Source organism: Cucurbita moschata, unplaced genomic scaffold (genome assembly GCF_002738365.1).
Source record: "Cucurbita moschata cultivar Rifu unplaced genomic scaffold, Cmos_1.0 Cmo_Scf00053, whole genome shotgun sequence".
NCBI classification, from domain to species: domain Eukaryota; kingdom Viridiplantae; phylum Streptophyta; class Magnoliopsida; order Cucurbitales; family Cucurbitaceae; genus Cucurbita; species Cucurbita moschata.
The window spans coordinates 961,705-985,487 of record NW_019268569.1 but is presented as its reverse complement, the minus strand read 5'-3'; the positions used below and the strand labels follow the sequence as shown (position 1 = coordinate 985,487).

At 38.0% G+C, this 23,783-nt stretch overlaps 1 protein-coding gene across 3 annotated transcripts in view; it reads left to right on the top strand.

The window, feature by feature from the left end:
- Nucleotides 1-4,351: 4,351 nt before the first annotated feature.
- The window catches only part of LOC111436345 (probable inactive purple acid phosphatase 29), a 52,471-nt gene continuing 33,039 nt past the window's right edge, over nucleotides 4,352-23,783 (top strand). The window contains exons 1-4 of one of the 3 annotated variants that reach the window (XM_023074100.1): nucleotides 4,352-4,705; nucleotides 4,794-5,188; nucleotides 6,805-7,255; nucleotides 14,561-14,613. In XM_023074100.1, coding sequence (XP_022929868.1) covers nucleotides 4,426-4,705; nucleotides 4,794-5,188; nucleotides 6,805-7,255; nucleotides 14,561-14,568 — 1,134 coding nt within the window. In that variant the 5' untranslated portion in view covers nucleotides 4,352-4,425 and the 3' untranslated portion in view covers nucleotides 14,569-14,613. Of the gene's footprint in view, nucleotides 4,706-4,793; nucleotides 5,189-6,804; nucleotides 7,256-14,560; nucleotides 14,614-15,332; nucleotides 15,561-23,783 lie in introns of those variants that run through there. The other 2 variants (XM_023074098.1, XM_023074099.1) reach the window with 2 other exon arrangements.

The window sequence follows — 23,783 nt, the reverse complement described above, 5'->3', positions numbered from 1 at the left end:
TCAAGAAGCTATCGTAGTAATTGTTTGTATTGTTACCCGAGATGTTTAATATTTATTAACATTAGAGTAATATATTTAGTTAAAAATTTAAAATCAAATGTTATATAAAGTTAATTTTAGTGTATATTTTCAACCTCATCCAATTATATATACTCTAATTTTTGAGTAAATAGAAAAAAAAAAAAAACCAATTTTAAAGTCGGTGAACTGCTCAATGGAAGTAACAATCTGCATGAATCTTAGGGAATAGCTCGAAGGAACTCCTTGAGGACGGAGATCTCTTCCACCATGTCGCCTAATAAATGGATGCCGCTGACGATCGTCGTCAACTTCTTGGCAAAGTCATCTATTGGCTCACCATCCTTCATGTGGATAGTCTTAGAACTCACTCTTCAAAGTCTGCCCCTTTGCTTCCTTGACACATTCCACACTCACATGTATTGGTTGCAGCATCTCCCACGCTGCCTTTGTCGAGTCCTTCTTTGCCAACATGAGAAAAACATCCTCCGAGACTACTTGGTAGATGGCGGCAAGAGTCATCCTGTCCTTATACTCCTCAACCTCACCATGCTCGATGGTGTCCCACATGCCTTGTGCATGTAAGTTAATACACATCTTGATCGATCATACTGCGTAGTTACTCTTCATGAGTAACGTATACTGGAGCATTACACTCCCCTCTGTTGACTCTAGCAATTGGGAGGAAAACGTCGCCGAAAAAATTGGCCGAAAGAAGATTTCTTCGAAGGAAGAATAATGGAAAGTAAAAGGAGAGAGATTTGCTGAAGACTCGATGATTTGATTTCTCATTGAGTTGGGATATTTAAATAACAAGTTATCCTAAAATAGAAAAGTAAATGGCAACTTAACTAACGCTCATCCACTCTACGTACGTGTACTTCCCACTCACGTCAATTGTGTGGGTTTAAAAGGTAAAAATAGTTACCTAACAAAAAATGGTTAACTAAGAATCAGGGATCACCCACTCACCTCAATTGTGTGGGTTTAACTACCTAAAAATCAGGGATCACATTCACTCGGTAGGGATTTATCTAACAATCTTCTCCTAAAGCTCTATTGTATATCTACCTTATTTTGTTTAAACTCCGATTTGATCCCTATGGCTTGGTGTCCCTGGCGGTATGTCCTCCAGACTCCACCTCCGGTACCTCTTGTTCGGCCACCTCTTCTTCGAGGTGGCGTACCGCCAGTCTAGGTGGTTCACCTCTTCCCAATAGGTCTTCCATCCTCTGATACTGGCCACTAGACCATCATCGTGATCGGCATCTAGCGTCGAATCCACAGTCCGTGGTGTTGCGAACTCCACTAGTTCAGGGGGGTGCAGCTACTGGCAGCGGTAACAGTTCCTAATGTTATGCTCCTCCTTCTTCTGGCTCGGTGACGATGTATTCCACCGTGAATTGATTTGAGTTGTGATCTACCTCGATCACGTCGTTACACTGCCAGAAGGTGCTCTCATCGAAAATGACGTCGCGCGACACGTGAGGGCACCGTTAGTTGTTGTTGTATACTGAACTCATCGTAGTACTTACCGAAACTTGTTGGGGCATCGTTAGTTGTTGTTGTATACCGAACTCATCGCAGTACTTACCAAAACTTGTTGAGGTGAATTCTCCGCCTTGGTCTGTACGCAGCACTCGCATCTTCTTCTCGCATTCGGCCTCCGCTCGCGCCTAGATGCACTTAATCGACTCTACCACCTCACTTTTCGCTTGCAGCAAGATTAGCCACATGAAGCGGCTTTTGTCATCGACCAATAGGAGGAAGAGGGTCTTACCGCCTGGGTTTGCCGATTTGATGGACCTATAGATATCGCCGTGCACAAGCTCCAATGGCTCACTGGCCCGATAGAATGTCTGAGACGAAAAGTGCGCCTCTGTTTGTCGGCGCCGGCTCGTCCTCCTTGGATTGAGCCACATGGGCTTTCTCGACTGTCTCCTTGTTCCTGAGCTTGCTCCAGCAATTCTTGCTCAGGTGACCTCTCTTCCCACAGTACGAGCATTGGATTGGCCCGTCATCAGTCGACTCCTTCTTTTGATCCGCCTCTTTCCCACGCATGCGCCCGTGAGATTTTCATGGTTTCTTACCGCCTTTGCGGCTGGAAGTCGTCCTTAAAGCAGATCTCTGACGGCCGTCTCCTTGTTCCTGAGCTTGCTCCAACAATTCTTGCTCAAGTGACCTCTCTTCCCACAGTACGAGTACTGGAGATGGGCTCATAGATATCGCCATGCACGAGCTCCAATGGCTCAACGGCACGGTAGGATGTCTGAGATGGAAAGTGCGCCTCTGTTTGCAGGCTCGTCCTCCTCGGATTGAGCCACATGGGCCTGCTCGGCCGTCTCCTTGTTCCTGAGCTTGCTCCAACAATTCTTGCCTAGGTGACCTCTCTTCCCACAGTACGAGCACTCGGTTGCCCCGTTATCAGTCAACTCCTTGTTTTGATCCGCCTCTTTCTCGCACATGCGCCCGCGAGATTTCCATGGCTTCTTACTGCCTTTGCGGCTGGAGACCGTCCTTAAAGCGGATCTCCGACAATCGTCTCCTTGTTCCTAAGCTTACCCCATGCGCCCGCGAGATTTCCATGGCTTCTTACTGCCTTTGCGGCTGGAGGCCGGTCCTTAAAGTGGATCCCGAGGCCGTCTCCTTGTTCCTGAGCTTGTCCCGTGCGCCCGCGAGATTTCCATGGCTTCTTACCGCCTTTGCGGCTGGAGGCCGGTCCTTAAAGCGGATCTCCAATGGGATCTCCGATGGCCGTCTCCTTGTTCCTAAGCTTGCCCCAACAAGGAGATTTTCATGGCTTCTTACCGCTTTTGCGGCTGGAGGCCAGTCCTTAAAGGAGATCTCCAACGGCCATCTCCTTGCCCCAACAATTCTTACTCAAGTGACCTCTCTTCCCACAGTACGAGCACTGGATTGGCCCATCATCAGTCGACTCCTTCTTTTGATTCGCCTCTCTCCTGCGAGATTTCCATGGCTTCTTACCGCCTTTGCGGCTGGAGGCATGTCCTTAAAGCGGATCTCCGAGAGCTCCTTCCGCAACTGCTCGACATATGGGGGCACAGAACCATAATATGGCGGCCAACGCCAGCTCGATCCTCCCAGTACTCGATCGTTTCTCCTTCCTCTAGCTCGACAGCATGCCATAACCCTTGCGCCTGTAGGTTGACGTGCATCAACAAGGCCCACTCGTTGTAATTGGACCTTGTCAACATTGGGTACTGAACAATGGCGGTCATCGTCTCCCTGATCACTTGCTCAACGACAACTCGACGCCCATCATCACGGTGTCGGCCTCTTTGTGGCGGTGATGGAGATGCCGCACACGACGGTGGCATGGAGGAGTGAGTGAGCCTGCCCGGGATGGACCCCATGATGTGTGTACTTTCGCACTTTGCATTTCCTTCTACTCAAACTTGAGACCTGTGTATTGTTAGGTCAACGCTCTAACCACTTGAGCTATTCAACTTGACTGTTGAATAAAGTTGGCTCCTTCGCAATGATATACCACCGATGGCTTCAACCGGGCTCTAATACCACTTGTTGACTCTGGCAATTGGGAGGAAAACGTCGACGAAAAAACTGGCCGAAGGAAAATTTCTTCGAAGGAAGAATAACGGAAAGTAGAAGGAGAGAGATTTGTTGTCCGAAAAGTAGAAGGGGAGAGATTTGCTGAAGTCGATGATTTGATTTTTCATTAGTTATATTTAAATAACAAATTATCCTAAATAGAAAAGTAAATGTTAACTTAACTAAAGCTCATCCACCCTAGGTACGTGTACTTCCCACTCACCTCATTTGTGTGGGTTTAACTGTGTGGGTTCAAGGTAAAAATAGTTACCTAACTAAAAATTAGGATCACATTCACTCGGTAAGGATTTATCGAACATCCTCCTCTCCACTCTCTATCATTGTCACTCCTACTCCGATAACTTGGTGATGACATAGGTTTAGACGTCGTATTCCAAGGAGAGGATTTCATTGGATTTCTTTCTCTCTGTGCTCTATAGACTCTCAAATGGCAAGAACAACTTGGGTGGATCGAGGGGAAGTTGAGTGCAGTTTAAATGGGAAGACGGAGTGGGCTGAGTCGTGATTTCGGGGTTGCCCTCACCATAAATCGCGAGATTTCCAGCGAGAATTAACTGATTTTATTTTATTTTATTATTATTTTTTTTGATCTATTACATATTAAATAATTGAAAATTATAATTTAATGCATATGCGTATCTACCAACCGTCAACATTCATTATTACGGTATAATTCAGCGTGGACTTAATCAACTTGGTCTTTGGTTGGTCTTTGGTTAGTGATACCAATTAATAGTCCATTGCCGATAACTTCCTTCCTTCCTTCCTTAACCAAAACCATCCATTTCCCTTTCTTCTTCTCTCCCTCCAAGATAGATGCCTATGGCGGTGCCGTCGACCCTGTATCTGGTTGTTCTCTTCTTGGTGATTCTTCCGGCGGCCAAATCCCAACGGAATCAGCCGATGCGGCTGAGATTTGGCAAAAAAGGAGAGTTTAAGATACTACAAGTGGCGGATATGCATTACGGGGACGGGAAAGCCACCCCATGTGAGGATGTTCTCCCCAGTCAGTTAGCTTCCTGCTCTGACCTCAATACCACCGCCTTCGTTCGCCGGATGATTCTGGCGGAGAAGCCTGATTTCATCGTTTTTACTGGTAAGTCTTTTCTCCGATTTGGGTTTGAGATTAAATTCAACATCTATTATGTTGATTACCAAATGGGTTTCGATTGATTCAATTTCAGGGGATAATATCTTCGGATTTGACGCAACGGATGCGGCAAAATCTTTAGAGGCGGCATTTGGTCCGGCAATTGCGTCCAACATTCCATGGGCAGCTGTTTTGGGGAACCATGACCAAGAATCTACTCTTTCAAGGGAAGGAGTAATGAAGCATATTGTGGGCTTGAAAAACACTCTCTCAAGGGTTAATCCTTCAGAAGTAAACCCGATCGATGGCTTTGGGAACTACAATCTGGAGGTTGGTGGCGTTCAGGGCTCTGCTTTTCAGAACAAATCTGTTCTCAATCTCTATTTCCTTGACAGTGGTGATTACTCCACAGTTCCTGGGATCTTTGGGTATGGCTGGATTAAAGCTTCTCAACAGTTTTGGTTTCAGCTTACTTCTGCCAACCTCAAGGTACATTATTTCTGCTTTTCTACATCTTAATATGTTCTGTTTTGCTTCACTAGAGAAGTGCTACAATCACTTGATTTGTAAGCATGTTTTGACCCAAAGAAGGGTTTTAATTCATCTTGGTAAGGTTTCAATTCGATGAAGATGTGTGGCCTTGTTGTTGAGAACGAAGATGACGGAAGTAAGACATCCACTTTAGAAGACCTCAGTGAGATCCCACGTTGGCTGGGAGGAGAATGAAATACCTTTTATAAACGGTGTGGAAACATTTCCCTAGCAGACGCATTTTAAAACCCTTTTTTTACTTCCCTTTACTGGAAGCTTGCAAAGGAAAACTTAAAGAAGATAATATCTGCTAGTGGTAGATTTGGGCCGTTACAACCTTAGATAGTGTAGAGACAAAGTTGAGCCATAGGGCTTGACCTAGAGTAGGTGTCTAGGAGTCATGAATTGTCAAGAGAAGTTGATTTTGCACGCATGATGAAGTTCGATTGAAAATAAAAGAACCTCGTCTAAGGTTTGACAGAACCTAAAGAGTCATAAAAGAACCTTGGAGCTAGAGTTTTTCTTAAAGTTGACTATGATTGAGTCAATGATACGGTGCCATACGGTTGAAAGGCATATGACCATGACACGAGGCATGTACCTAGGCCCTAGCGAGTGGCTAGCACTCTACAAACATGCAAGCACCAAGTTGGCATGTCAATTGAGCTTGTTTGTGAGCATGCGTATATACGTGGGAAGTTATTCCTTGTATTAACAGGAACTGGGGTATCATTTCCCTTGGGAAATTGTGTCTTCTAATGTGCTTTGTTTGTATGATGATTACGCGCATGTCCCGTGATGCTTATGGTTTTTACTTTCTGAGTTAATGTTCTTCATTGCAAATCATTTATAGACTAAGGAGGATACTAAAAGGACCAATATTGTAACAGCCCAAGTTCACTGCTAACAGATATTGTTCTATTTGGGATTTTCCTTTCAGGCTTTCCCTCAAAGTTTTTAAAACGCGTGTTCTAAAGAAAAGTTTCTACACCCTTATAAAGAATGTTTTGTTCTCCTCTCCTACTGATGTGGGATCTCACAATCTACCAAAGAGGACCATATCTATTAGCGGTGGGTTTGGGTTGTTACAAATGGTATCAGAGTCAAACATCGAGCGATGTGTTAGTGAAGAGACTGAGCCCTGAAAGGGGATGTACATGAGGCGGTGTGCCAGCAAGTACGTTGGCCTCGATGGGAGGTGGATTAGAGGGTCTCACATTGGTTGGAGATGGGAACGAGCGATAGCGAGGACACTGGGCCTTGAAGGGGGGTGGTTTGTGAGATCCCACATTAGTTGGGGAGGAAAACGAAGCATTTTTTTATAAGGGTGTGGAAACTTCTCCCTAGAAGACGCGTTTTGAAAACTCGAGGGAAAGTATGAAAGGGAAAGCCCAAAGAAGACAATATCTGCTAGCGGTGGGCTTGAGCTATTACAAATACGTTGTTAAGACACTGCATGTGACTAATCGGAAGAATGGAGTAAAGTTACTTGATGGCCTTGAACATTTTTCCTTTTCATTATATCAATGAGAAGTAAAAAAGTAATATGATATAATTTCTATTTTTGGGTGCAGAGGGCATACATGAGCAAGCCATTGCCCCAGAAGAGTGCAGCACCTGGGTTAGCATACTTCCACATACCATTGCCTGAGTTTTCTCGTTTTGATGCATCAAACTACACTGGTGTGAGACAAGAAGGGATTAGCTCTCCTACCGTGAACTCTGGTTTCTTTACCTCCATGGTGGAATCAGGGGATGTGAAAGCAGTGTTTACAGGTCATGACCACCTCAATGATTTTTGTGGGGCTCTTAATGGGATTAACCTTTGCTATGCTGGAGGATTTGGGTACCATGCTTATGGCAAGGCTGGGTGGCCGAGGAGAGCTCGAGTGGTGGTGGCTAACTTGGAAGCAACAAGCAATGGAAATTGGGGAACTGTGAAATCCATCCGAACCTGGAAGCGCCTCGACGACGAACATCTCACGGCCATTGACGCTCAAGTTCTTTGGAGCAAGACCTCTGTTGGTAACCTTCTTACTCCTTCCTTTTTTTCTTGCTAACCTATGCGTTTATCTTCATCATAACTTGTTTATCACTCCATTTTAGAAGTAGGGATGTTTGGCAATGGTCTAAAACCATTGTGGAAAGGTTTCATACCACTTTTAAAGTGATTTTCAGTCGATAACTTTGAGTGTTTGACTTAGAATCACTTATCAAAATTACAATAGATAATTGGAAAACCATGGATTACTTGTTGGAGAAATAAGAGAAACATTAGCACGCCACCGGAATGACTTTGATAACATATAATCCAGATAGGAAGAATTGACATGACGCAATATCTACCCCTCAAAAGTGTGCATAGATATGAAAATATTATTACTCAACTAAAAGAATACAGATTTAAGAATAAGAAAAAGAATTGGGATGGAATGTTCAATCTTCATTGATATTTACAACCTTCAAATAGGATACAAGATACTAAATAATATCTACAAAGAAAATATAAACTAACTAAATCCTGATAATAAAATAAAATATACTACTATTCAAACTCAACTGCTTACGAATATCTAAGATATATTTCTTAATTAATATATTCTTCAAAATTACTAATATCATATATATTCTATAACTAATTCAAACTAAAATAAGTTGCACTAAATTCTGACAGCTTCCCCCAGTGCAAGCTTATTTCTCAATAACTTTGAGAGCCTTTACGAAAAACTTCAAATTTCACTTTGGCAAGTGTCTTAGTAAATATGTTTGCAACTTGCTCATTAGTATGTATTTACTGCAATTCAACATCCTGTATTAACACTTTCTCTCGAACAAAATAATCTACGAAGAATTTCTTCCAGCTAGGCTTGCGTATGGACTTTTTAAGCACGTCACCACCTGAATAAGACACTGACACATCATTTTCACTGATTTCCTTCTTAATAAGTTCCACGTCATACCGATTCAATCTGGTAATCTTCTTAAAAGATCTAATTTTGAGAGCATTTGACAGTTCCGGTCTCAAAACAGTCTTCTCTCCCATGGTCTTAAACTTTGAGGCTTCCACAACTATAAAAGCTCCTTCACCATTTGAGTCCACGTAAAGTCCACCCAAAATATACAAAGCATCTACATGGCCAAGCTTCAAGTCGATTGCCTTCTGAAACACCTCAATTGCTCGCTCATCTCCCCTCATTGCATGCAAAGCGGAAGCTAAATCACAGTGAGCATCAGCATAATCTGGTTTCATGAATATGACCTCTTCCAAGTCCTTAACGGCAGGATCCAAATTACTGATATGACCCTCCAATGATTGAATCTGAGCTTTTGATTGCTCCAATTCTAATGACAAAGAGTAATAATTCATTTCAACTTGTGCAGACTCAGCATACTCCATACACGGGTGAATTACATCTCTGGCAGACTGCAAAAGCTCTTGATCTTCTGATCCTTTTTTCCCACTCAATATACCTGCAGGAGTTTTATATCATTGGTCAAGGTCCAAGTCATCCTTACTATGCTCACCAAGGGCATGTTTGAGCTTCTGAGCAAGGGACTCATCTTCTTCAGCTACCCAACCATCATGCTCATCACAAGCACCGTCACCATTGTCACTAGATGCATAGTCCTGACTTAAGAGGGTGTCAAATCGATCATCCAAAAGCCGCCGAGTTCGTGGCTTATCAACATCATCTTCCACATGGTCAACGTTTGCATCCTCAAAAACGTCGTCGCCAAAAGATTTGTTATTAACAATATTCTGGCTTCCTGTCGCCCTCTCAAAATCTTTAGCCACACTAAACTTATTATCCGTTGAACCATCCTCCCCTTCTTCACACAAATTTGCCTGAAGTACGAAATCCTCCTCCATGTCCTCAACATCAGAACCAAATCGTGATAAATCATCATCATCAAGCAGTGCAGCTATTTCTGGGTCAGGCTGGAGCGGAGCATCAGTAGTCGAATCCTGCGAATTGGTAGTTTGATCCAAATTCTCCAAGATGAGGAAATCGTCAGCCTCAGAGGGGAGGTAAAGACCGTCAAGATCGTCAAATGTTAGCTCGACAACTTCATTTTTGTCGAATCCCAAATCCAAGGCCGTGGAATAAACAGAAGGGTCATCAGGGGCGACAGAATTGGCATCGGAGAAAAAGAGAGAGTTCAGATGCGAAATTTGGAGAAAATCAAACTCAGAAGCGTAAGTAGTGGAATTAGAATTTTGATCACCTGTAGAGACATCATCTTGATATATGGCTGAAGCCATGTTTGTTGGCTAGTCAAGAACCTCAGTGGTTAAGCAATATTCCCAAGTTGGATCTGAAGAATTTTTACTTTCATGTACAACATTTGCTTCTGATTCCTGGATTTTGACTCGGCAATTTGGCTTAATATGGCCTGGCTTTCCACAACATCACACACCACTTTCGCCTGACAATTTCGTTTAAAGTGGCCTGGTTTTCCACACCTGTAACAAGCTTTAAATGACTTCTTTGACAACTCCTCACTTCTGAATTGATTCTCATTGCTAGAAGAAGACCTTGAGTGAAAGTTCTGTCTACTTTGATCTTTGACATACAACACACCTTCTAACTTGGGGGAAAATTCGTTGCTGCTAGTCATTTGCTTAATCAATGCTTCCTAATTGGAAAGAATATTCTCCAGTTCAATTACTGTAGGCTGGTTTGCCCACCCTTGTATTGAGGAAACAAAGGGCATAAACTCTTTCCGTAATCCACGAATAAGATAACGCCGTAATGGAGCCTCACTCACTAGCTCATCAGCATCTAATTCTGAAATTTCAGAACACAAATTTTTCGCTTTCAAAAAATATTCTTCAACCGAAAAATTACCTTGAGTTACCATAGCTAGTTCATTCTCTAGAAATTGCAGTCGAGCGGTATTTTTCTTGGTGAACAACTTTTGAAGTGTATCCCATACTTGCTTTGGTGACTTTAAATCACGAACATGATCAATATACTCCTTGCTAATCAAAGTCCGCAAGGTAAACAAGGCTTTTCCGCATTTGATCTTCCATTGTTGGCGTAATTTTGCATTATGTGGAGTTATCGGCTGGAATGTCTGTGTCATCACCTTCAAGTAAATCCCACAAATTTTGCCCTTGTAGATAAGCTTCCATGCATAACTTCTAGTAACTATAGTTATTGCCAACCAGCTTTTCCATAGCTACACCCATGGAAGCACTCCTACTATTCATCTCGTTGAGTAATAATCTCAAACCGTACCAACTTGGCTCTGATACCAACTGACGCAATATCTACCACTCAAAAGTGTGCATAGATATGAAAATATTATTACTCAACTAAAGAATACAAATTTAAGAATAAGAAAAAGAATTGGGATGAAATGTTCAATCTTCATTGATATTCACAACCTTCAAATAGGATACAAGATACTAAATAATATCTACAAAGAAAATATAAACTAACTAAATTCTGATAATAAAATAAAATATACTACTATTCAAACTCAAGATATATTTCCTAACTAATATATTCTTCAAAATTACTAATATCATATATATTCCATAACTAATTCAAACTAAAATAAGTTGCACTAAATTCTGACATGACAACTAGTCACATTCCTATATTGACACAATAAGAAAGAATAAAGGTCTATCTAACATGAAAGCAAGTAAAAGGGGTTTGGAACGGACATGCAGCCATAGACAACACGTCTTGGACAAGCATGATTGGAACATCTGACATGCGAGTCACAAGCAACATGTCTTAGACAAGCATGCTGTGACACACAACCCACACACGAGTATGCACACACTTTAGAAGGAGTAGGTGCACCCGACATGTGTCAACAATCCGTAGTGCGATTGTGTCCTGAGAAAGCCATTGAGGACGATGACTAGTTTTAGTGGGGGAGAATGTGATAACCATATTAAGAAAGAGTAGATTGTAACCTTTACATGTAGATAAACAAGGTATGCCACCTCAAGTGGCACCTACATGGCCATTTGAGAGTCAAGACAAATAAGTATCATGATGCGAGCAAGGAGGATAGTGCATTATCCAACACACCATAAAAAATGTGCATTCAACCCAAGTTGAGATGTAAGTAAGAAAGAGGCAACAATGTCGACATGAATGTTTAAGCATGATGATTTAGAATAGAATGTCGAAGAAACGGAGTGTATAAAACAATAAAAAAAAAAGTGATTAAAATCGAACCCTAATTCGCAAACACCGAAACCAGGACGTTTGAAGCACGTGCTAAAAAAACCGAGTAACTGTCCATCTTTTCCAAAAATTTTGTGGGGAACGATTAAGCATGATGATTTAGAATAGAATGTCGAAGAAACGGAGGGTANTTCAAAAAATATTCTTCAACCGAAAAATTACCTTGAGTTACCATAGCTAGTTCATTCTCTAGAAATTGCAGTCGAGCGGTATTTTTCTTGGTGAACAACTTTTGAAGTGTATCCCATACTTGCTTTGGTGACTTTAAATCACGAACATGATCAATATACTCCTTGCTAATCAAAGTCCGCAAGGTAAACAAGGCTTTTCCGCATTTGATCTTCCATTGTTGGCGTAATTTTGCATTATGTGGAGTTATCGGCTGGAATGTCTGTGTCATCACCTTCAAGTAAATCCCACAAATTTTGCCCTTGTAGATAAGCTTCCATGCATAACTTCTAGTAACTATAGTTATTGCCAACCAGCTTTTCCATAGCTACACCCATGGAAGCACTCCTACTATTCATCTCGTTGAGTAATAATCTCAAACCGTACCAACTTGGCTCTGATACCAACTGACGCAATATCTACCACTCAAAAGTGTGCATAGATATGAAAATATTATTACTCAACTAAAGAATACAAATTTAAGAATAAGAAAAAGAATTGGGATGAAATGTTCAATCTTCATTGATATTCACAACCTTCAAATAGGATACAAGATACTAAATAATATCTACAAAGAAAATATAAACTAACTAAATTCTGATAATAAAATAAAATATACTACTATTCAAACTCAAGATATATTTCCTAACTAATATATTCTTCAAAATTACTAATATCATATATATTCCATAACTAATTCAAACTAAAATAAGTTGCACTAAATTCTGACATGACAACTAGTCACATTCCTATATTGACACAATAAGAAAGAATAAAGGTCTATCTAACATGAAAGCAAGTAAAAGGGGTTTGGAACGGACATGCAGCCATAGACAACACGTCTTGGACAAGCATGATTGGAACATCTGACATGCGAGTCACAAGCAACATGTCTTAGACAAGCATGCTGTGACACACAACCCACACACGAGTATGCACACACTTTAGAAGGAGTAGGTGCACCCGACATGTGTCAACAATCCGTAGTGCGATTGTGTCCTGAGAAAGCCATTGAGGACGATGACTAGTTTTAGTGGGGGAGAATGTGATAACCATATTAAGAAAGAGTAGATTGTAACCTTTACATGTAGATAAACAAGGTATGCCACCTCAAGTGGCACCTACATGGCCATTTGAGAGTCAAGACAAATAAGTATCATGATGCGAGCAAGGAGGATAGTGCATTATCCAACACACCATAAAAAATGTGCATTCAACCCAAGTTGAGATGTAAGTAAGAAAGAGGCAACAATGTCGACATGAATGTCAAAAATAGGCTTGATAAGGTTTCAGGTAGGGACTCGAGCACATGATGGACTCTAGAGTTGAGTCCGTTTATATGAATGTTTGTCAAATTTGGTGTCAATCAGACACATGATGGTCAATCCATGAGATTGTATGACTATTTACCAAATAAAATATCCGTCAAAATGTACTATAGGGGAAAGTATGTTGTCAGCTCTCCACCTATAGGCTTTGTGACTCAAGTAAGCTACATGTGGCACATACGTGTATTATAGTGTGGGGGTGTGTTGTGAGACGAGCGTCATCGACGACTTTTTTTCAAATTGATTATTTGAGGACAGTGTCGGACGACATGGATATGGAGAAATTGGGCCCCAGTCCATGTGTTAAAAGTTGGTATATGCATCTGCTATTCAATACACAATCCGTAGTTTTGCATGGACACAGGAGGGTTCATGCCTTCATAAAATCTGGATGGATGAATGTTTAGGATGCCTCGACGATATGGTTGACACATGAGACCAATTCTCGATAGACATGCCCGAACAAGCTATGATGACCAAAGTTGTCTGGGTTCTTGGGATGACATTACGATGCGTTGGCCATGTTGTTGGAAATCAAGATGATGACCTAGATGCGATGTTGCATATGAGAGAATCAGGCCCTAGAGTAGAAGCAAGATCGAGCCGGATGATTTGACCTAGTGTAGAGGCAAGTCAGCTAGAGTTGCAGATAATTGATCATGCATGCATGGGCGACATGTGTGGTTGAACAAGCTTAGATTTTGCGTGAGTTGTGTTCGGTGGGCGAAATCCTAAGGTTCGAAGAAGCTACTAATCCAAACAAAAAATGTAAATGGGGCTTGAGCTTTCCATAAAGCTTGTCAAGATAATGATGTCGGACAGTTGAAACTATATGACCGTGACACAATGCAATACGTGGAACTTCCAAGCCTCGGTTCTCGTGTTTGATCTGCGTGGGCGTAAGAAATTTTTGTTTGTTTATTGGCGAATGGCAATACAAGGTGTGGCCTACCAAACTCTTGACACGTGTCCCTTGCGTCCTTTTGAATTCGATGCCTCATTTTGTTTCTTCATAATTTCGTGTTTTTCCGGTTTTCTTTCATTTTTTTTATATATTTTCTACCTAACTCAATTCAACTCAGTTGCTTCACCAAAATTGAATAGTTTTAATCCATCTTTCCAAGAAAATTAATCTCATTTAGTTTGGTTAACTACGTAAAGAAATCGATGCGTCAAAAGTTGGTCCAAAAGTAGAGAATTCATCATTCTTGAAGATCGTCAGAACTCCGTCTTTCTATGAGTTTTGCCTCTAGATTACTTAATGAAAGTTGAGTGAAATCACTTTTGGACTCATTATTGACTAACTTAAGAACCTAAATAATCAAGAATCTCACATAATTTAGAGAAAAATTGAGATTAAAAACTCGAAACCCTTACTTTTCGATATTCCTTAAAAACTCGAAACCCTTACTTTTCGATATTCCTTGTTTCTTGATGGAATTTGAAAAGAAAAATTGGATAATCAATTTTTATTAGTGCTCCAGTGTGACAAAACTACTCTTGCATCAATTTGCATCATATAATACAATTTATTCTTACAACCATAAGTATTAATATATCAACTATATTCTTGTACATAAGTTTTGATATATCATTGATATGTATATGAAAATATGGAACAGTAAAATGATCATGGTTGTACATCAGCTTTGACCTAGACCATCATACATAAGGCAAGTTTTCCAACCGAGTTGATAGTAGAACCATTTACTTGATTAGCTTAAGTTGGTGTCACTGATTTATCGTTAATGAAAGTTTAATTTTGTCCTTCAAAATTCGAGTCAATGTATGTGAGTTAGGCAGACATTAAACACTTTGGATGATTAGAGTATTAGAATGTTTACATATATATGTTTATTATAATATTATTTTCATACCAACTCTAAAATATAAAGCAGTTTAACAATCTTTCGGGTTTTTCTTTATTTTTTTGTTTTCTTTTTAAAAAAAAAAATTGCTCAGGCCAATTTTAATTGATTTTTATGGCTATTCGTCCTCACATAACTCACTATAATATTAAATTATTTTTTGTATTTAATTTCCAACTAGATTTTGAATAATTGCAAACCAATTTAGAATAAGAAGAAGGAGATCTAACTAATACGACAAACTGGACATCCGTCTTCAAAGGTCATTTTTGGTTGGGTGAGCTATTTGAGGAAAGAAGTTATGAGAGGACGAGTGAAGAGATAGGGGAAATCAGTTGTCATTATTTTTTACATTGGGTACACCATGTATATTTTTTCATATAGTTTATGACCTAATGTCGTAAAATATTGCATAGTATGATACGTTTTTTTTTTTTAATGTTGGAGCTGTTGTTGATAGGTGGTGATAAATTTTAGGTTGATTACTTATTTTTAATTATTGTTAATTATTATTATTATTTTTTAGGTGGCCATGATATAAATGTTTGAAAAGTGAGAATGATAGCACGTGTGCATTTCAATCGGAATGTCAATTTCATGGAAAAGGTACGCATGCACTTTTTTTTTTTTTTAGTTACTAATTTAAAAAGATATGGTGTTATATAGATTTATACCTTCCTTTGCTTTCTAATACTCCCATGTAATACTACTATTTGAATTAATTTTTAGAAGTCACGTGGAATATTATATTATATTTTTTTTAGTATTTTTTTAAAATAGAAATTATATTGAAAAATGAAAATTAATTCATTTTGGGAAGGAATATTGTTTAAGAAAATAAATAGAGAAATTTCGCTTTTGAAATTGAAATAGGAGGTCGGATGGAGAAGGCATCTCGGTTTTTGCTTTGTCTCTTGGACATTTCTCACTCTAGTTGATAACGATTTCGTCCTTGAAATTTATGTCTTGTTTATTTATTTATTTATTATTTTTTTTTTCTGTTTTCACATTTTCATTATTCAAATTTTCAAAATAAAAATAAGTTTATGAAAATTGAAAAAAATATTGTTTTTAAGAGCTAGTTTTTATTTTGAAATTATTTTTAAAAAATTAAACATTATTATTGTTTGAAGATTTGAGAGGAAACCAACGTTAGTTTGAAAAACAAATTATTTTAAAGGAAATCATTATTTAATATCGTAAATGGTTATCCAATGAATTTTAAGTTGAGCATATGAATCAATGGTGGTTGTATGTAGTTGAGGAGAGAGGTTAGAATTAAATTCCATTATGCAATCAACCCAACCAAAAACATATAATAACCCATTTAAAATAGTCAAGAAAATTTAATTGTGGCTTAGTTAGGTATAATGAACACAAAGCATTGATTTATCTAGATATGCCATGGAGCCACATTGAAAGTGTTGCAATTGTTACCAACCTCACAACCTACGCTGTCATTGTGCAAGACCAAACCCATGCTTGATGTAGTGTGCACGCCTACCCCTTCCGCTTCCAGCTTATTGGCAACCATAAGTATCCCTTCGCTATTAGAACTATTCTAGACACATTGAATATATGAATAGTTGATCGTTTATGGATGTATATAATAAAATGATTTAAAATTCACAATAGTAAGTGCAAGCATACACTATCGCAAGTAGCCAATGATAAATAAATTATCGATTCCACAGAGAACCTATCTTTTCGGTTAATTTTATCTTTAGAAATTAAGTGAGTTTTTGGGTAACATTCAAATGGGTGTTAATGATGTTAACTAATTAAGTAAAACTAAAGTAGAGTGTCACTGCTATCGAGAAATAGAAAATGATGAGAAAATCAACTATAATGAAGAAGGTTCGGCTAAAACAGATTAAATCGATGTGTTGTTGATTTTTGTGGTAGGTTTTAGTTCCTTCTAATAGATTCTCAAGCCCACTCCTAAGGCTCATGCATAGGTCATGCATAGCGATTACTTTAATAATCGTTTTTAATTTTTGTTAACAAGGTTGTAGTTGTAGGAAAAGAATTATTCCTAACCCTTCTCTTACCTTCAAGTTTCTTTGCAATGGAACTAGAGTATTAAGAGGATTTTATTTCTCCCTCTCTTCTCTCGAATAAGAGAACGACTATGTATGTAAAACAGGTAATTAAACACACATGTTGTGAATGTTTGATTAATCCACCACACCTAAATGGTGTGAAAGTTATCTTATTTATAATCAAATAAATTACAAGGATATGGAAATAGTAATAAATGGAAATAACAATAAATGGAAAGATATCTATAGTAATAATGCAAATATTAGATATTTGCCTTATAATAAAATATCAAATATAATATATACGGGAAAGTATAATTTATTAATAAATATCCTTAACACCCCACCGCAAGCTGAGCGTCAGATTTGAACGAACGTGAAGCTTGGATCTGAAAAATTCAAAGAGGTTGCGAAACACTTTTCGTGAAGATGTCAACAACCTGGTTCAGAGGAGGCGTAGAGAAACACTTTCTTGGCCATCGAAAATTGCAGAGGGATTGCTGCTTAGCGGCGATGCTGCCTTGGCTTCGACGAGAATATGTCTAACCCATGAAGAGGGATTGTCGCTTAGCGACGATGCTGCCTTGGCTCTGGTGAGAATATGTCTAACCCCAAGAAGTAGAAGGGGAAACCTAGAGCAAGGGACAAAGACAATGTTGAAGCTGAAAGAGTCGCCACATTGGGCGAAGGAGCCAATTTTGGTGAGAAGGGCAGCTGGAAGAGTCGCCACATTGGGGCGAAGGAGCCAATTTTGGCGAGAAGGGCGGCGGCAACTTGGTTGGCGAAGATGCCAGTGCGGCGCCCAGATTCCAAAGGTAAATCTCTGCAGAAGGTCGATGGGCTTATTGAGATTCTGTATATTTTCGAAAAGGAATGCTGATGAAGATCCTAAGATTAGGGTTTTTGTGAAGGATGAAGGATGAAGGATGAAGGGAAAATTGGGAAGAAAATGAAAGAGGTTATGTTTGGAAAAGGTGAGGTTGTATGTACAGAGTATGGCGAAGGATGATTTGGAGGTCAAAAGGGTGGAGCCGAAGAATAATCAATCGGCTCTGCATGTGGCAGCCATGACGACTGCCCCTGCGGCGTCAAAGCCAACAGTGGTGGTGGAGAAGAACAGTAGAAGATTTCAAAAGCCATTGAAAAGAAAGAATCCGGGTTGCTAAACCAAAATGGCTCTGATACCATGTGAATGTTTGATTAATCCACCACACCTAAATGGTGTGAAAGTTATCTTATTTATAATCAAATAAATTACAAGGATATGGAAATAGTAATAAATGGAAATAACAATAAATGGAAAGATATCTATAGTAATAATGCAAATATTAGATATTTGCCTTATAATAAAATATCAAATATAATATATACGGGAAAGTATAATTTATTAATAAATATCCTTAACACATGTAAATCATTAACAACAACTCTTTAATAAACTAAAATCATACCATCAACATACTTAAACTATATAAAACTCTCTCGCCGCCCCTATACATTTTAGCTCTCCATACAAACTGAATTAAACAAAAGAACCCACATCTCAATCATGTAAAATTAATAAAATAAGAAAACGGAATAAGGAAATTGAGAGTTATTCCGCTTTGTTGTTGTTCTTCCATGGAAGTTTCCTTCGCTTGAGCTCTCACGTCCACCTCTTTGCCCTAATCTATCCTTCTTGGTCTTGTTTTCCTTCTGCCATCAATATCAGCTGAATTAGGGTTTTTCTTCTTCTTCTCTGGTTTCACAGCAGTCACAGCAGCAGAGGCTCTACTGTCTAATCCGATTTTCTCCCCAAGATGTGGCTCTCCTCCTTTTTTAAGTATCATTTTCCTTTTATAATAGTTGTTTCTTCTCATTTAGGGTTGAGAAAAGATAAAATCGTCCACTTAAGATGTTTCTAATTTGGTAGTCAATGACCCACGTGGACTGCTGATGTGGATTAAAATTTTCATGTCATCCACGAAATGTTTGCGTTTCAAATTGCTTCAGCATCAGAGTTAACAATTTATTTCCAGATGCAAGCAGTGTTGTTTCCAGATTTGCTACAGTATCATGGTTCCGTATGAATGTTCTGGAATTTTACCAAATAACTTAATTAAGTATACAATTAAGCTCGATTTATGCAAATTAAACTTCTGTTCATATTAAAGCGCAATTGACTATTTCATGTATATTAATTAGAATAACTGGAGTAATTAATGAGAAAATAGTGAGTATGAGTGCAAATTTAACTATAAAAAGACTTGATATAACTCTACTCTTGGAGAGTTATCAATAGTTGACGTAGATTAATCACTAAGTACATTATCCTAACGACTCTAAATTTTCTACTTTAACCTAAGGTCGCTACCGTACACATATCATGAACATTTAATGCGAAATTAACTTTTAAACTTCCTCATAAAACATAAAGTTTATCTTAAACTACTGTCATGGACATACGTGTTCAAAAACATTTTTAAAACGACACAACAAAAGTCTGATTAAATAAATGACCGTTTAAATTAAAAAAAACATCCTATTCTACCCTAAGTCTAAGAAAATGAATGCGACTACCTATGCATGTGTCATGGTCTCGAATTGCGATGTCGTCGTCAGCCGTACAAGGATGTCTTGCCTTTACCTGAAATAGAAGTAGCACGTGGCTTGAGTATTCAAGTAAATGACCCCACTATTGGGGTTAAATGCAAACATATACAATTTTCTTAAACAATATTCCTTCCCACACGTGAGTACGGACACACTTGAGAAGGAGTAGACGCACCCTATGTGTCACAATCCATAGTGTGATTGTGCTACCAGAAAGTCATTGAGGATGATGACTAGTTTAAATGAGGGAGAATGTCACAATAATATTAAGAAAAAAGTAGATTGTGACCTTTACATGTAGATAGACAAAGCACGCCACCCACAAGTGGCGCTCATCTAGTCACGTAACAAGCAAGACAAACAAATGTCATGAGGTGACCGAGCAGAACAGTGCATCATTCAACACATCATAGAAAATGTGATAAGGCAACCTTAATCCTTAGCATAACGATCCAAGTTTTTGTTGAAATAAGAACTCTTGAATGAAAGAAATTAACACCTCTTTATACAAAATACAGATCAACCAAGAGATAAGGCTAGAATTAGATTATGTTTTACGATCAAAGATCTAGAAGCAAGATTTGGAACCTTGTTCTAAATTGAGTCACTCCACAATCAAACTTAATCAAGGTTTGATTGAATGGCTCGGATGCAATATACCACAAAAATTGCTTGAAACTTAGAAATGACAAAAGACGTTGCTCGAATTTCTAACGGTGAAAGTCTCGATTTGAGATCTCAATTTCATTCATTCATAAATCTGATTTTTACCTAATAATTTGTGGGTATTTATAGTCTTCCCACAAAAGAGGTTAGTTGACGTCATTTAATCGGGATCCTAATCTCTACAAAATAGGAAGTCCCATTACAAACTTTATGAAATTAAAAATAATAAATTAAGTTTTCTAAAAACTCATGACATGATACTTGCAACTTCATTAGTTACTTCAACGGTTCAAATATTCACTTCTTAGGCTCCAAATGGTTCTTCCTCAATCGAATCAACTTGTAACACATGAAATGATGGTTGAACTGAACCTATCCAATTTTGTAGATGAAGAATGAATACTTGTTGAATCTTCTTGGCCTTAGATCGTGTAATAGGTCTAGTTAGAACATTTGGAACACCGTGATTCTTATCATCTTCCCACTCTTCAAAAGGATTCGTTCTCGAATGAGAAAAATATCACCTATATCAAAAGGACTAAGTCAGCAACATTGAAAGAAGAATGTACTAAAAATTCTCTAGAAAAATCAATTTTATATGCATTGTTATTAATTCTCCCAAGGACTTGATAAGGGTCATCCCCTCTTGGATGTAACTTTGTTTTCCTTTGAGATGAAAATTGCTCCTTGCGAAAATGTATCCAAACCCAGTCACCGAGCTGAGATTTCCTTCCGTCCTTGTAAGTGAATTAAACCATAAACAACTTTAAAAGGAGAACAGTGAGTGGTATTATGAATTGCTCTATTATATGTAAATTCTATAAATGGACAACATTGGTCCCAACAGTTAATATTCTTATAAATAATAGTCCTAAGCAATGCTCCTAATGTTCTATTAACCACCTTAGTTTGCTCATTGAGGATAACATGTAGTTGAAAACAACAATTTGGTACTCAATTTACCCATAATACTTTTCAAAAGTGACTTTAAAATTTAGCATCTCTATCTCTAACAATTATTTTAGGGATTCCATGTAATTTTACTACTTTCGTAAAGAATAAGTCAATAACATGTTTTGCATACTTTCGTAAAGAATAAGTCAATAACATGTTTTGCATCATATGTCTTGTTCATGCAATAAAATGAGTCATTTTACTAAAGCTGTCTACCACAACAAAAATACTATCCTTATATTTTGCAGTGTGCCGCATCCAAGAACAAAATTCATAGATATATTAGTCCAAAGTTTGTTAGGTACATTCAAAGAAGCATACAATCCATCTGGTTGTGATCTAGATTTAGCTTCTTTGCATTTAAAACATTGGCGACAAAACTTATGAATATTGTGCTTCGTCTTTGGCCAAAAGAAGTGTTCATGCAACATATTGTAAGTTTTATTAATCCTAGAATGTCCCATTAAGACACCACCATGTGCTTCTCTAAAAAGCAAATGTCTTATAGAGCATTTAGAAATTGAAAGCATACTTTTCTTAAATAAAAATTCATGAAACACCTAATAATCCTACCTAAATAGTTCTAAAGTCTTGGTCATCTCTATATAATTTTTTAATATGCTCAAATCCAAGAATTTTTGCACTAAGAGGAGTGAAGAGATTGTACCTTCTAGATAATGCATCATCTACCATATTATCCTTACCTTATATTTGATGACATAAGGAAATGTTTCAATAAACTTCATCCACTTTGCATGCCTACGGTTCAGTTTGCTTTGACTCTTAAGATACTTCAAGCTTTCATGATTAGAGTGGATCACAAATTCTTTAGGCCATAAGTAGTGTTGCCACACCTGTAATGTGCGAATTAAAGCTAACAGCTCTTTATCATAAGTAGGATAGTTCAATCTTGCCCCATTTAGTTTTTCTCTAAAATACATTAAGGTCTCTCCATCTTGATTTAAAACAGCACTTATGCCCAAACCACTTACATCACATTCAATTTCAGAAATTTTATCAAAGTCCCGCAAAACAAGTAATCGTACATCAAGTTAGGCAAAACAAGTAATGGTACATCGCTTAATTTTTTCTTAAGTAAATTGAGTGTATTCTCTTGCATTTCCCCATTTAGAAGCAACCTTCTTTTTCATTAAATCATACAAAAGTGCCGCTATGGTTCTAAAATATTTTATAAGTCTCTTATAGAAGCTAGCTATCCCATGAAAAACTCTGAACTTCACTTGCACGTTTTGGTGTTGGGCAAATCCCTAATGACTTTAACTTTCTCTTTATCTACTTCTACTACATTTCTACCAACTATGAACTCATGAAAGTGAACTCTTTCTATGTAAAAACTACCCTTATTAAAATTAGAATGAAATTCCTCTTTTCTATTTGTAATCAAAACTTACTTAACATGTTTCACATACTCGAGAAAAATCTTTAAATAAATTAAAATATCATCAATATAACAATATGTTTTCCCAAATATTTTCTCAAAACATTAATATATTAAGCGCATTAATGTACTAGGAGAATTAGTTAACCTAAAAGACATAACAAGTCATTCATACCATCAAACTTAATTTTGAATGTTGTTTTCCATTCATTAACTACATGCATTCCAATTTGATGATATCTAGATTCAAAACAATGTTTATAAATAGACATGAATCATGCAGTTCATCAAGCATATCGTCTAGCCTAGGAATAGGGTGTCGATACTTTACAGTGATTTTGTTGATGACTCTACTATCCACGCACATGGACAAGTTTCATCTTTCTTTGGCACCAATAATACTAGTATAGAACATGGACTCAAACTTTCTCGTAAATAACCCTTCTCCATGAGCTCCTCCACATGCCTTTGAATTTCTTTAGTCTCAGTTGGATTGACTCTATAAGCTGGCTCATTAGGAATGACAACCGGTGGAATGAATGGGCCAAGTTTCATCTTTCTTTGGCACCAATAAGACTAGTATAGAACATGGACTCAAACTTTCTCATAAATAACCCTTCTCCATTAGCTCCTCCACATGCCTTTGAATTTCTTTAGTCTCAGTTGGATTGACTCTATAAGCTGACTTATTAGGAATGACAATCGGTGGAATGAAGTCTATTTTATTTTCAATACCTATAATGGGAGGTAGTCCTTTAGGTACAACATCTTGAAACACATCCTCAAATTCATGTAAAAGAGATTAAAGCACACTAGCCAAAGCCGAGTTGTTATAGTTAGAGACCAAAAATCCTTGTATGTACAAGGATGTTTTTTTTTTTTTTTAACATTGCCCTCCCAACTCTCCAAACTTTTGCCAAACAACTCACTTTCTTTTCTTTCTTTCTTTTTTACAATTTCATCCCTTTTTTCATTCCTTTTCACTTTTTTTTCTTTTCGTGTTTGATATTTCTCTATTTTTTTTTTCACTCAATTCTTGTTTTTCTTTCAACTATTTTTCCTCGAACTTTTTTTTATCCTCAAACTTTAATTGATCAGCAAATACATTTGCAGAACTCAAAGGTAAAAGAGTGATTTTGCTACATCTTTTACAAAAGAATACCTATTCAAATAACCATCATACATGACCTCCTGTCAAATTGTCATGGTCGGCCAAGCAATATGTCTCCAGCATGTATTGGAAACACATCACAAAGAATTTCATCTTTATATTTTACCAAAGTAAAAGATATTAAAGCTTGGGAAACTAGCTTCATTGTTCCAC